The sequence below is a fragment of the Anabrus simplex genome, chromosome 3 (assembly GCF_040414725.1).
Source record: "Anabrus simplex isolate iqAnaSimp1 chromosome 3, ASM4041472v1, whole genome shotgun sequence".
In the NCBI taxonomy this organism is placed as follows: domain Eukaryota; kingdom Metazoa; phylum Arthropoda; class Insecta; order Orthoptera; family Tettigoniidae; genus Anabrus; species Anabrus simplex.
This window is the reverse complement of record NC_090267.1, coordinates 437,616,132-437,629,955: the sequence shown is the minus strand read 5'-3', so window position 1 is coordinate 437,629,955 and position 13,824 is coordinate 437,616,132. Positions and strand designations below refer to the sequence as shown.

The window sequence follows — 13,824 nt, the reverse complement described above, 5'->3', positions numbered from 1 at the left end:
AAATCAGAACTGTACGGGTGCTGCCATTGTTCCCAAATAAATGATGTAATGAGGTTCTTGGTTTGACTGGCTGTGTACGGTGTGGTATTGTCATGGAGCAAGATGATTCCACTGGTTCTGAATTGCATGATGCACATTTTTTAGCATCGCACAGTAGCCATCTTGATTGTTGCATTCCAAGACCAGAATTGAGCAAATTGCCTTGTATCTCAGACCACCATGGAGATGATCCTCCAGGTAGAAACTGTCTATTTGGATTTCTTTTTCACTGGTGACGTTGAATGCCTCCACTCAAAGGATTATTGATGTGGATACCCTTGTCTCACCTCCTGTAACAGTGAGAACCGCAAACACCAAATCATCTGTGACGACAGACAGTCAGCCACCCCATGGGACGCCATGCACATGTTGATGTACTTCATTGAATATACAAATCCATTTCCTCACCATTTCATCCATCGTTCTGTCAGTAATTTCAATGCATATAACTACTAAATAAACCCAAGCAAACCCATTAATATACATATATTATGAAAAACCACAAAAAAATGCTCCAGAATGAAGTACTCTTATTCAAAATGATTACCATGTGCGGCAACACAGCGGTGAAGACGTTGAGGCTACTCGTCAATAACTGCACGAATAGTGTCCAGTGGAATGTTTTTGAATTGCTATCACCTCAAGCTTCTGCCACAGAGAATAATCTAATGGATTGAGGTTCGGACTTCCACTAGGCCAGTCGTCAGCAGCAATGAACTGATACTGGCTCTCCCCATACGTCATTAACAAAGCCTGGGATCGAACCTGGTTTATCTCCTTTTCAGTTAGTGAATGCCGTGTGTATCTATTATATGCACCAACAAATAAATCATCCTTCAAATATGTGATGTTGTTCACAGAGATATATTCATTTCACTAGACAAAATTGTTTGTTTATGCAAAGGGGTAGGTTGAATCCTTGCACAAATAGCATTCACAACTTCTTTTCTGTATACACACCCTGTTTGTTTAAACAATGCTATTGTCCGAAACACAAATCGTACATTGATACTGAGAGGTTTCAGCATAGAAAGAAATTCCCTTAGCTCACTTTCCGCAATGAAATAATGCTTAAACAGCGTTACAATTCTCATATACACTCCCAACTCCATCTTTTACTGCTGTTATTTATGCAGTTTGCTCAGAATGTGTCACCTCGCGTACTGATCGACCCTGTGTATGGTCTCAACTTCGCATATCAAACTCAGGGAAAGAGTAGAGGAACTTTTTCTGATAAGACTCAGGCTTAATGTTGGACCTATTGAAATTCCTGAGTTTAAAACCGCATGTACACTGTCGAAAATTCTGCGCAAGTAGAAAAGTTCAAACTCACGTTTAAAGTTGCCAATAAGTGTTTATTTATATTGTGTGTCTGTATGTAAAATATGATTAAGTCCACCTCCGTCGTTCCACTTTCACTATACATCTCTCACACGTGGCCATGTATGTCAGCTGGTCTAAGGTTTCATGCATTCAAGAAATGAACCGTGGACCGTATCTCACAGTCGGTGGTTGATCTATTGTCTGAAATATTTTTAAAACTCGCTAATAAGATGACCACTCTGTGTGAATGTTTCCAACGTTGTATGTGGCATGTCAACAGATGAAGGGAGCTGTTGCACATGCTTAACATCTCTGCTGCAGAGCTGCACCATAAATATATGCAAGTGGTACTTACTGAAATAAACGTTTTTAGTGGAAGAATGTTAAAAGGTCTCATTTTCTTCTCTTTCTCTTGAGAAGAAAGTAGAGTTGAAAATGTGTGGTAGGCTGACACCAGAGTTTAAGAAGAAGAAGCATTTTACACTACTATTTTCAGTTGATTACTTTTTAATGTCGTGACGTTCGGGCAGAACTATATACTTCTTGTTGGCTGCATTAATAGGTACTGTGATACAGAAGTTTCCTTCACGACCTCATGAAATGCATTTGAAAAGACTGTGGATCTTAGCAGTAAATTGCAAGAAGTAATTGGGGATTTATACATTTTAATTAATACAAAATAACACTTTACAAAATGTATTTTAACCATTTTACAAATAGGTTAACAATTACAAACAAATTATTGTAGTAATGTTATATTTGTAAAGTAAGCTACAGTAGGCCATCTTTTTAAAAGCACACACATCATAATAGATACACATTGTATTCTATTGCCATAGTCTTAATTATAGCCATAATAATAATAATAATAATAATAATAATAATAATAATAATAATAATAATAAAATAATATACTGTACTGTACTACAGACCAAAGTGTGAAATTTTATAGTATTCCTTCACAACCTAACGAAATGGATTTCAAAAGGCAGTAGACATATAATTACAGAAATAGACCTCTATTATGCAATATCAATAGCTCACAGAAATACCGTATTTTACATCCGTACATTCATGTCCTCATCCCGATGTGGTCCGTTTCTTATGAAGAAATGTTAACCCCATACCAACCCTCATGCCAATCTTGAGTTTCCGGCAATGTTAGAATTCTAGCCTGGGCCCCCAAGGAAGGCAGCTAGTAGCACTAACCGTTATATTACAGAGGTTTTCCACTAGACAGAACTTATGGCAGTACTGTGTATATGTGTATTTGTTTTTGTATTGTGTAATTTTAACTTAGGGATTCAACCTCATTTGATTTTTAATGATGCTGTGTTCTCCTAATAATTTATGGTGAATAGCTGAGGATGGCTGCAATGAACAGCCAAAACCAGTACTATTCGAGGATATAAACTATTTGTTGATTAGGTGGAAGAATAAATTAAAATTTGTAAAAAAAAAAAAGTAATGAAATAACGTGCCCATAGTTTCTGTGGGCGGTGTCTCCAATGTGTTAAGGGGCCCACAGATGTGCAATATTATTGTGCAGTATCAGGGTTTGTGCAATATAATTTATAGTGTGTATTTAATATTGAAGGGTTGTGCAATATATTGTACAAAATCAAAAAAGTTTGAAATATATTGCACAAATAGCAAAATACTGTACCGTATGTTAGCAACATTGTGCAATATCCCGTCTTCCCGCCAGTTAGTATCAACGAGTGGGAGAGAATGTATCGTGATGGCAGACAAACAGGAGGAGCAAAAGTTTATTTTGGAGTTTATCGGAGTGTTCCATGACCTTCCGGCTCTATGGGACGTTAATCGCGTTTAAAAAAAAAAAAAGGTGAACAGAACAAGGTGCTTATTGAGAAATATCGCAAAAAATACCCGAACGCAGACAAGCAAGAAGTTTAAAAAAGCAGTTCACCGCGTACAAACTTCCAGAAGAAAGTGAAGCGGCTTCGTGATGCAGAAAAGAGTGTTCACCAAACAAAATACTGGGATAGACTGGCTATATAATGCCACGCATATTGTACATCTATGACCGCTTTGCACAATATATTGCACAACCATCAATATTATCTCCACACGATTCTATTTATTGCACAAACCTGACTGTTGTACAATAATATTGTACGTCTGAGGGCAGCTAACAATATATTGTACAATCCATTTGGCAATAAGAATGCATGTCTGTGGACCCCTTTAAAAGGCAACTAAATTCCACAGACATGTATTGTGTCATAAGTACTCTTGGACATATGGAAGTGGTGAATCAAAATGTTTGTATTGTTTCTCATGCTTATTATTTTCCCATTCAAGGAAAGAAGATCATCATCATCGGTTTGCCCTTCCAGCGAACCGGGTAGGGTGTTTGAAAACGAGCGTCTTCCAAAGTTGCCTATTCAAAAAGATTTTGTTGTCCATGACAGATTCCCGATTCCATCCTCTTTTCTCCATGTCTTCCCTCAGTTGGTCCATCCATCTTCTTCTTGGTCTTCCAGCTGGTCTTCTACCTGTTATTCTCTTTTCCAAATAAGCACATGGTAACTGTGTGCTATTCATTTGTTTAACATGCCCAAACCATTGAAGTCTAGATGACTTAAGTCTTTCCTCCATCGATTCATTTAGACCTTGGTTAGATCGGATCTCATAGTTTTTTCACGTGATCAAGTCATGTCTTTTGGAGGGCAGTTCTAAGAAATTTCATTTCACAGGCTTGAATCCTACTACAATCCTTTGATGTTAGTGAGCAGGTTTCCAGAGAATATGTAAGGATGGGAATGAAATATGACTCGTACAGGGTCTTTTTTGTTCTTTGTGGGACCTTCTCATCCCAAAGTAGCTGTCTAACGATACTGTAAAAGTTAGAGCCTTTGGTTAGTCTGTTTGTTATTTCTATCTCAGCTCTATTATTACTAGCCATTACACTTCCTAAATATCTGAATTGGTGTACTACTTCAACTTGGTGGTCCTGTATTTTTATGTTGCATTCTGTATTATGTCTGCTGATTTTCAATGCTACTGTTTTAGATGGGTTCAGTTTCATTCCATAATCATCAAACTTCTTACACCATGCATTCAGATTATTTTGCACTCCCTCCTCTGTTTCATCCCATATTGCCACATCGTCTGCAAACACCAGAACCTGAAGATCTTTAGCAACTTTTCCTTTTAGTTCCTTTAAAATGGTATCGATAACTGATGAATAGAAGAGGTGATAAGGCACTTCCTTGTTGTAGTCCTTTGGTTGTATTGAACCATTCAGAGTGACCATCTCCAATATTGACACAGCTTTTGTAATTAGTATACAGCATTTGGTTCTTCCTAATAAGGTACTTTGGTACACCAAGTTTTCTAGACTTTTTCAAATAGTTGATCTAGGAACATTATCATACACACCTTTTCAAGGTCCATAAACACAATAATTAGGTCTTTTCCTCTTTCCCAGTGTTTCTCTGCCAACACCCTCAAAGCAAATATCAGGTCTGTTGTGCTTCTTCTAGCCCTAAAGGCATGTTGTTCCTCTTCTAAGATGGGCTCTAGTTTTAAATTGAAACAAGAAATAAAGTGGTTCCTATTCATTACAAGGAAAACAAGAAATGCAAACTATACATTCTAATTTGATTAAAAGCGGGACCGGTTTCGACCACTATTCTCGGTCATTATCAGCCGATTAAATAAAAATATAAAACAATGCATTGGAAAACAATAAGTAAAGGATAAGTCTTTCACTAAAAGCAGTTCAAGAAGCACTATAACACTATGGGAATTAGCACTGCGTGATGTAAGATCCTAAAATCCAGAAGAAGTCGAAGATCAGTCATTTAAATGAAGCAAGGTGCAAGTTCTTGAAGAGCAGCACATCATATGTAATGTCCGGCACTGTGCTTCTAAATAATAATGAAACTCGGTGAATAGTTCAATGATGAAGCCTGCAAATGCTTCTAGGTGCAAAAATATATAATATATATATCATACAAGATCCTATAAACATGAATATATACTCCATTCGAGATTTCTTCTGAGGACGCAGAGCACAGTTTTCTGCGAAACGTTAAGAATTTCACCTTATTTTCTTGACACGGCATAAGCCCAAAAGCCTATACAGTATCATGTCTGTAAGTACGGGCCGTGAAAGCATTAACGTTACTTTGACCATGTTACACCTCCCTATGATGAACTCGCTTGGCTAAAACTCAAACAGCGCCGTAATCTTCTTGCTTTATGCCTTCTTCGTCGAATACTCTCCTCATGCTCACCTCCCTACTTGTACAATCAATTTCATCACCTCTCATCCAATCACAGTTTTGGAACACGATCAAAATCTGATACACTCTTATCTATTCCACTTCACCGTACCACATGATACACTAACTCATTGGTTATTTCTTCAGCACGACAATGGAATGCACTACCCGTCTCTGTCAGAGGAGCCTCACCTGCTGATCTATCCTGACCATCACCGCTACCTACTAAGTAATGCTGTGGAAATGTTGTAGATTTAGCCTTCCTCAAACTATAGACTTTATATAATCCCACTGTTATTACCAAGGATTATAGAAATTAACTAATCATGTCATAATTGTGTAAATAATAATCATCATCATCATTCTCTTATTTTTTTCTATTTTTATTTTTTATCATAATATTGTATTGTTTAGTAGTTGCAAGATGTTTTAATTGTAAGTGTATTTTCAATTGTAAGTGTGTTTTCAATTTTGCACATGTAGATACTGTATTTTTTGGTTAGATCGTACAGAGGGCCTAATGGCCTTAATCTTGCCAGACAAAATAAATCCATTGTATTGTATTGTATTTTAACTTCCTGTATCTATATTCTTTTGCCATCTTTGTTGTCTATTCGGTCGCTGTTGATTCTTCTGTCATACTTAGCCACATCAAGAACTTTTTTGGTTTTATTCCTTTTCATTATGGCTTCTTTCACTTTATCATTCCACCAAGATGTTATTTTCTCTCAAACTCTTCTGCTTGTTCTTCCACATATTTTATCTGCACTACCAACCAGACTTGCCTTAAAATCATTCCATTCTTCATCACCTTTCTTTGAGTCTGTTCTTGGTATTTTAGCTCTGATTTCCTCTTGAAACTGCTGTTTGACTTCCAGATCTTTCCATTTCCAGTCTTTAATTCATGGTTTTTTCTTCTTGTTTACTTTAATAATAGGTTTGGTGACTCTTAGGTCTGCAGTGAGGAGTCTATGGTCACTATCAAGGCTCTCACTAGGTATCACTTTTACATCATGCACCTTTTCTCCACTTGACCTATCTGTGATGTTAAGGTCTATCACTGATCTATCCTGACCATCCCAGCTGTATCTCATTATCTTGTGGCTATCCCATTTCTGAAACCATGAGTTCTTCACCAGTAGTTGGTTTTGTGTACATAGATCAAACAGAAGCTCACCCTCCTAATTTCTATTACCAAATCCATATGAACCAATAATTCCTTCATAAACTGACCTATCAGTTCCTACCTGGGCATTAAAATTCCCAATTATATTTATGTTCTCTTCATCAATGATTTCCTCTAGTTTTTCTGGGAAACTTGCTTTTTGGTCATCGCTACAACCCTGCTGGGGAGCGTAAACTTGGGTCACAGTTTGAGTTTCTCCATTTAGGCATATTTTAGCTTTGATTAATATCTCATTGATGAATGAGACATCTGTTGCACTATCAATGTCTTTATGGAGTATAAAACCAACTCCATTCCTTGCCACTGCAGGATTACCACTCCAGTATAATTTATATCCGTCCTCTAACATTCTTCTGTTGCAACCTTTCCATTTTGTTTCACTTAGCCCTAAGATGTGAACATGTCTACGGTTCATAAAATCCATGATTTCGTTGCATTTTCCTGTTACAGTCTTTAAGGTTCCAATCCAAAGCTTGTTTCTGTGATCGGTTCTTCTCATGCATCTTGAATGAACATCGGGCATGATGTCATTAGTTCCAAGAGTACTTGAAGTATTGTCGACATTCAGAATATGTTTCTTTCCGAGGCTCGTTTTCGTTTTGAAAGCAACTGCATTGTACTCCTTTACTGACTTGCTAGGCTAATGTACTAGAGGATTTTCTTTCAGGGTGGTTTCCCTTAGCCTTTGGCAGTCCCCTGCCTCACTGCAAGGCAGCAGTTGATGAATTTGTGTGTTATTTCCCACACAAAGGTCTCATCTTGTCCATTGTCATTTGGCTGGAATTTTTCATTAAATTCATAATGGTTTGGTCTTTCAAAGGTTCTGAGGATTTTTTGCTCCAGTGGCTGCACTAGCTAAAGAAGATATGTGGACAAAACCAGGAATGAGTGATATTAAGCATCATCAGAATTTAAAAAAGAAAAATAATGAAGATTTCGGGAACACATTAATAGTACCATGGACTTTAAATTCAGTACAACGTTACTGTTCTTAGGCATAACATGGAAATAGAGTAAAGCAGACAAATACTGCGTATGCTTTTGTGAAGCATTTGAATTGCCGCTTATGGGTCACAATGAACAACAGACAGCTTCAAATCCAGGAGTGTACAAGGATTTAGTTGATTTAATTGCTGAACTGGATAGCATAATGAAGCAGCATTTGGAAGTAGGTCCTATATTGAAGGAACATTATTCAAAATGAAATTGTGACTGCATACTAGCTGTGTGTAGGGACACAATATTGGAACAAATAAGAGTGGCTGATTATGTTGGCATACAGTGTGACAAAACAACAGATATTTTGAACCATTGTCAGTTGGTTGGAATTTTTCATTACATTCATAATGGTTTGGTCTTTCAAAGGTTCTGGGGATTTTTTGCTCCATAGAACGATATATCGCCAGTGGCTGCACTAGCTAAGAAGACAGACTGACGATATGTTGCCATTGGCGATATTGGCATATAATTATGGGCTATATGTGCAGCATTTAGAATTTTTAACCCATTATATATATGTTTTTCTGGCTCATTGTGTTTAAAAGACTTTTACAATCCCATTTGACATTTTAAAATGTTTTTTACCGTTAGGTTTAAGATAGTTATGTCTCATTCTTAGATTTTTATCTTGTTGAATTGCTGAAGATGATCGCTGTATGATTGAAACTAGTCCAGATTTCTTTTTTAATAAGTTAATCACAGTTACTCTTATTCTTATAAGCAAAGTCTAGCTAAGAAGACCGATTGACTACATATTGCCAGTGGCTGCACTAGCTAAGAAAAGACCAACTGCCAGGCTGAGTGGCTCAGACAGTTGACGTGCTGGCTATTTGACCCCAACTTGGTAGGTTGAATACTGGCTCAGTCCAGTGGTATTTGAAGGTGCTCAAATACATCAGTCTCATTTTGGTAGATTTACTGGCACATAAAAGACCTCCTGCGAGACAAAATTCCAGCACCTCAGGGTCTCCGAAAACCAAAAAAATGGTTAGTGAGATGTAAAATCAGTAACATTATTATTAAAAAATGACCAACTGACCATATCATCAGTAGCTGCACTATCTAAGAAGACAGACTGACAATATATCGCCAGTGGCTGCATTAGCTAAAAAGACCAAATAGCTTTACATCACCAGTATCTGCACTAGCTGAAAAGACCAACTGACAATAAATCATCAATGGCTGTACTAGCCAAAAAGAAACTAGCTAACAATATATCACCGTGCGAGTTGGCCGTGTGGGTAGAGGCGCGCGGCTATGAGCTTGCATCCGGGAGATAGTGGGTTCGAATCACACTGTCGGCAGCCTTGAAGATGGTTTTCCGTGGTTTCCCATTTTCACACCAGGCAAATGCTGGGGCTGTACCTTAATTAAGGCCACGGCCGCTTCCTTCCAACTCCTAGGCCTTTCCTATCCCATCGTCGCCATAAGACCTATCTGTGTCGGTGCGACATAAAGCCCCTAGCAAAACAAAAACAAAAACAATAATATATCACTAATGCCAAAAGGACCAACTTAGCAGATATTGCCAATGGCTGCACTAGCTAAAAAGTCCTGCTGGCAATATTTCATCGATGGAATAAACACAAAATGTGTTGCAAAAGTTTTCTTATTCACATTATATATTTTTAATGATTTCCTGCAAAAAAAGAAAAAAAAAAAGAAAAGAAAACAATAGGTTTCTCAATATTATGGAAAAAGAAAAAAATTATATCTTAGTTACAACTTATGTTATGGATTGATGAAAGAAGAAAATATGCTTTGGTCTTTTTTTAGGTGCACTTTTCTTAAAAATACCCAGTCGTAACAGGTTTAATATTGACAGGCTCTATTGTAATTCAAAAGACTTTACATTTATTTATCACTTATCCCATGTATTTTTATTTTTTTGTTTGCAGTTTTATGTGCTGGTGGATACTGGGAGCACCAATTTTGCAATTGCTGCCTCTGAAACTCCTGACACAGATGTGTTCTTTTCTCCATCCAAGTGAGTAGACCTGTCATTTTACAAGGAATTGTGCTACTGCATGTGAATGTGGCCATTGACTTAGCTGGAGTCTGTGAAATTTCTAATATTAGGAATGATTAGAATGAGGATGGTGATGATTGATGACATAGAAGTGGAAAAGAACTGGTGTGTTTCTGTAAGTAAAATCCAGTTGAGAAAATAATCCTTTCAGAACAGAGACAAGGCTTGAGCAAGTCTGGTGAGGAAGAGTTTGCACTGTGCAAGTACCAGTAGTCAAAGGTTTACAGTAAGGAGTGTAGGAACTGCTAGATTCTCGCAGAGAAATGCCATGTCTCCCACTGCAATTGTCTCATTCACTTGAAGATTTTTTTTTTTTTTACTCAGGTGACATTGGTAATACTGGATGATCATCATCTTCTCTTTCTCCTCATTTTATTGAGGTGGGTAGTTCATGTAGATTTGGCCTAGTTTTACGACCAGATGTCCTTTGTGATGCCAGCCCTATGTGTAGGGATGTATTCGCTGTTGTTTGTTTCTGGGTGGCTGGTTGTTCGGTATTAAGATGAGCACAAACACCCAGTCACCAAGCCAGATGAATTAACCATACACTATTTTAAAATCCTTCGTCCAGACAGGAACCAAACCTGGATTCTTCTGAACCAAAGGCCAGTTTATTGACCATTCAGCCAAGGAGCTAGGCAATAATAATAATAATAATAATAATAATAATAATAATAATAATAATAATAATAATAATAATAATAATAATATCCAAAGGAAAGGGACAGCAAAGGTGTTCAAGAATGCCAAAAGAAGGTTCGAAAGAGACCAGCTGAGAGAGATAGAAGAGAATTAAAATTAAAAAAAAAAAAACAGGAACTTCTATCAGACGTTTAAGACAAAACTTCGAGATTACTCATCACCCAACATTTGTTTCAAAAATGATCAAGGTAAGCTGATTATGAGCAACAAACAGAACTATGAACACTTGGCTAAATATTTCAAAGAACTGCTCAACTGTGATCCACCTCAAGAAAAACTGACGTTCCAGAAACCAGAAAACACACTGCATGAATCAACCCCGCCAGATAAGAACGAAATAAAGGGAATCATCAAGAGCTTGAAAAATAACAAAGCATCTGGCAAGGACTCAATTGTTGCTGAACTTCTTACATATGCAGGGGATAACTTCCTGGAACAACTTGAAACACTCTTTCAACAGATCTGGTCCACAGGAGAGATCTCAGAAGAATGGAGGGAGGCTATCATCCACCCCCTGCACAAGAAAGGAGACAAAACGAATGTCAATAACTATAGAGGGATATCACTTTTGCCAGTAGCCTACAAGATACTTTCTATAGCACTCAAGCGTAGGATAGAAGGTAATATAGATAAACAATTAGGAGAATATCAAGGTGGCTTTCAAAAGGGGCAGTCATGTGCAGAACAGAATTTTACCATCAACACCTTAATCAAAACTAAGACATTAGCAGCAGATAAGAAAGTGATAATGGCATTTGTAGATTCTTGGGTTTCAAAAGAGCATACGACTCCGTAGACCAGGACACACTAATGGAAGTGTTTAAGGAATTTGGAATAGACAATAAGGCAACAACCCTGATTCATCAAACACTAAAAAACACACGAACCGCAGATAAAATTTTTAGGAGAACTGTCGGAGACCTTTGAAATCAAAACAGGTTTGAGACAAGGAGATGGCATCTCTCCAATTTTGTTCAACTGCGTTTTAGAGAAAGTTATCACGGAATGGTGAAAAGAAATGAACAAGTTCAACTTTCCAAATGGAATTAGATTCAGTCACAAGAGAACTGGGCTTAAATTTGAATGCCTTGCATTTGCAGATGATATAGTCTTTTTTGCAGAGAATTTGCAAATTGCAACTAAGCAGATTGAAGTCATCAAAGAAACAGCAGACAAAACAGGATTGCAAATACCTTTTGAGAAGATGGAGTACATGAACATAAATACCTCTGATCCAACCTGGACGATGAGGATGAAGTACGGTAACATCAAAAAAGCTACAAAATTCAAGTACCTAAGAGAGATTTTGACTCCAAACATGAATGAGAAAGCAGCAATTCAAGAACGTACAAGAAAGATGGAAACTGCATTTAGATTATGTCAGAACACCTACAAATCTAATGCCTATTGCTCACGGTAAAATGTTTCGTAAAATTTGTTGTACAATTAATTTTATAAAAATTTGGTGAAAACAAGTTGTGTTGCTCATGGTAAAATTATTCTATAAAATCCATGGAAGCATCAGGATGCCCATCTATGAACTCACTTCTGAACTAAGATGTGTAGGCCTATATGCTGCCATCTATCGATAAACTTTTAAAGCAAGAATCAACTGTTCAACTTACAGTGTGTTTGAGAGCATGGCTCCAACAAACAAAGCAAACCTTGCTGCTTTAGCTGCAATTATATGTTGTACAGTGGTAAAAAGGAAGAAAAGAAATGCCAGGAAATGCTGGACTCGGGATTGGATCAAAAGAAGAGAAGAAGGTAGAGGATTGCTGTCCTTGGTCGATAATTAGTTGAGGTTAGAAGACCAGCATGCATATAGGAATTCGGAGATTGTGTTTTCTGCCTCTCTTCTTGCATTTCTGTTGCAGTAAAGTGGCGTTTTAACTTCGTACAAACAAGGATATTTCTGGTATTCGTCCAGTAAAACACTAACAGCTTCCTTAGTCCACCCGGATCCTGCCATTTTAGAAAGAAGTGTTTGTTTACAATCGAGCTTCACAATCTTCTCACGACACAGCGCCAGAATCATCGTGATGTCAGCTTCGCTGATTGGTTTGTTTCGTAAAATTAATTTTACAGAATAGAACATGTCCTATTTTATGAAAAGTTTTATCAAAGGTTTTATAAAACTTGAATTTGACCGTGAGCAACAGAAATTTTATAAAATTAAATTATTGTACAATAAATTTGACAGAAAATTTTACCGTGAGCAACAGGCATAAGTCACTCTCCTACCAGGACAAATTCAAGCACTACAGCACGATAGTCAAACCTGAATGTTTATACGCATCTGAGACAATAGCCACGAAGGGACTCTCAGATTAGGAAAAGAAAGAAAGGAGGTTCCTTAGAAAGATTCTTGGACCCAGAAAATCACCAGACAAGTTTACATTTCACATGAGACCAAACCAAGAACTATACCAACAATTTGAAAACACCACCACCACAATGAAAAAGAGGAGATTGACATTCTACGGACATATTAAAAAGATGGGATCAGAGAGACTCGCCAACAGGATCCTCACTTTCCAGGAGAACAGGAAGACACAAGTCCCATGGGTAAAGTAAGTCCACCGAGATTTAGAAAAATGTGGGATCACGGCAGAAGATATAACAAACAGAAAAATCTTCAGGCAGAGAGTTGCGGAGGTGAAGGACCTAGCTGATGAGAAAACAAGGAAAAATAGAGTATTCTCAGCAGAAAAACGGGCATGAGCAAACCAACGGATGAAGGAATACTGGCGAAAGAGGAAGGAGAAAGAACTTGAGAAAGCAATGGAAGTTGCGTAATCGCAGCCCATAGATGGCTGAAATGAAGAGAAGAAGAAGAAGAATCATATGACCTCTATTGCAGATATTTTGATTTGGCACAATTGAGGCTGCTTGCATGTCAGTTTTGATGTTTGTGTTTTTTTTTTTTACTCATCCAAATACTGTACAGTGCTAATATTGGACACGCTCTTCACTTGGCATGTGAATGACTGGTGATACACTGCAGTAGTTAAGCGGTGTAGGCAAAGCTGAATTTTCTGGCTGGCACTGCTTGCTGTTTATTATATCTTTATTTCTGTATTGAAAGAGTACTGCTAAATTGAAATAATGGTTAAATTAGTCATAGGAAATGTAAAATCTTATACCGAGCGAGTTGGCCAAGTGGTTAGATTCACGCAGCTGTGCGCTTGCATTCAGGAGATAGTGGGTTCGAACCCCACTGTCAGCAACCCTGAAGATGGTTTTCCGGATTTCCCATTTTCACACCAGGCAAATGCTTGGGTTGTACCTTA

General features: G+C 37.5%; 1 protein-coding gene across 4 annotated transcripts in view; it reads left to right on the top strand.

Moving 5' to 3' along the window:
* The window catches only part of LOC136866486 (beta-secretase), a 110,701-nt gene that overhangs the window by 20,844 nt on the left and 76,033 nt on the right, over positions 1-13,824 (top strand). For all 4 annotated transcript variants that reach the window (XM_067143492.2, XM_067143493.2, XM_067143491.2 and 1 more), the window contains one exon: positions 9,699-9,787. In XM_067143492.2, coding sequence (XP_066999593.2) covers positions 9,699-9,787 — 89 coding nt within the window. The remainder of the gene's footprint in view (positions 1-9,698; positions 9,788-13,824) is intronic.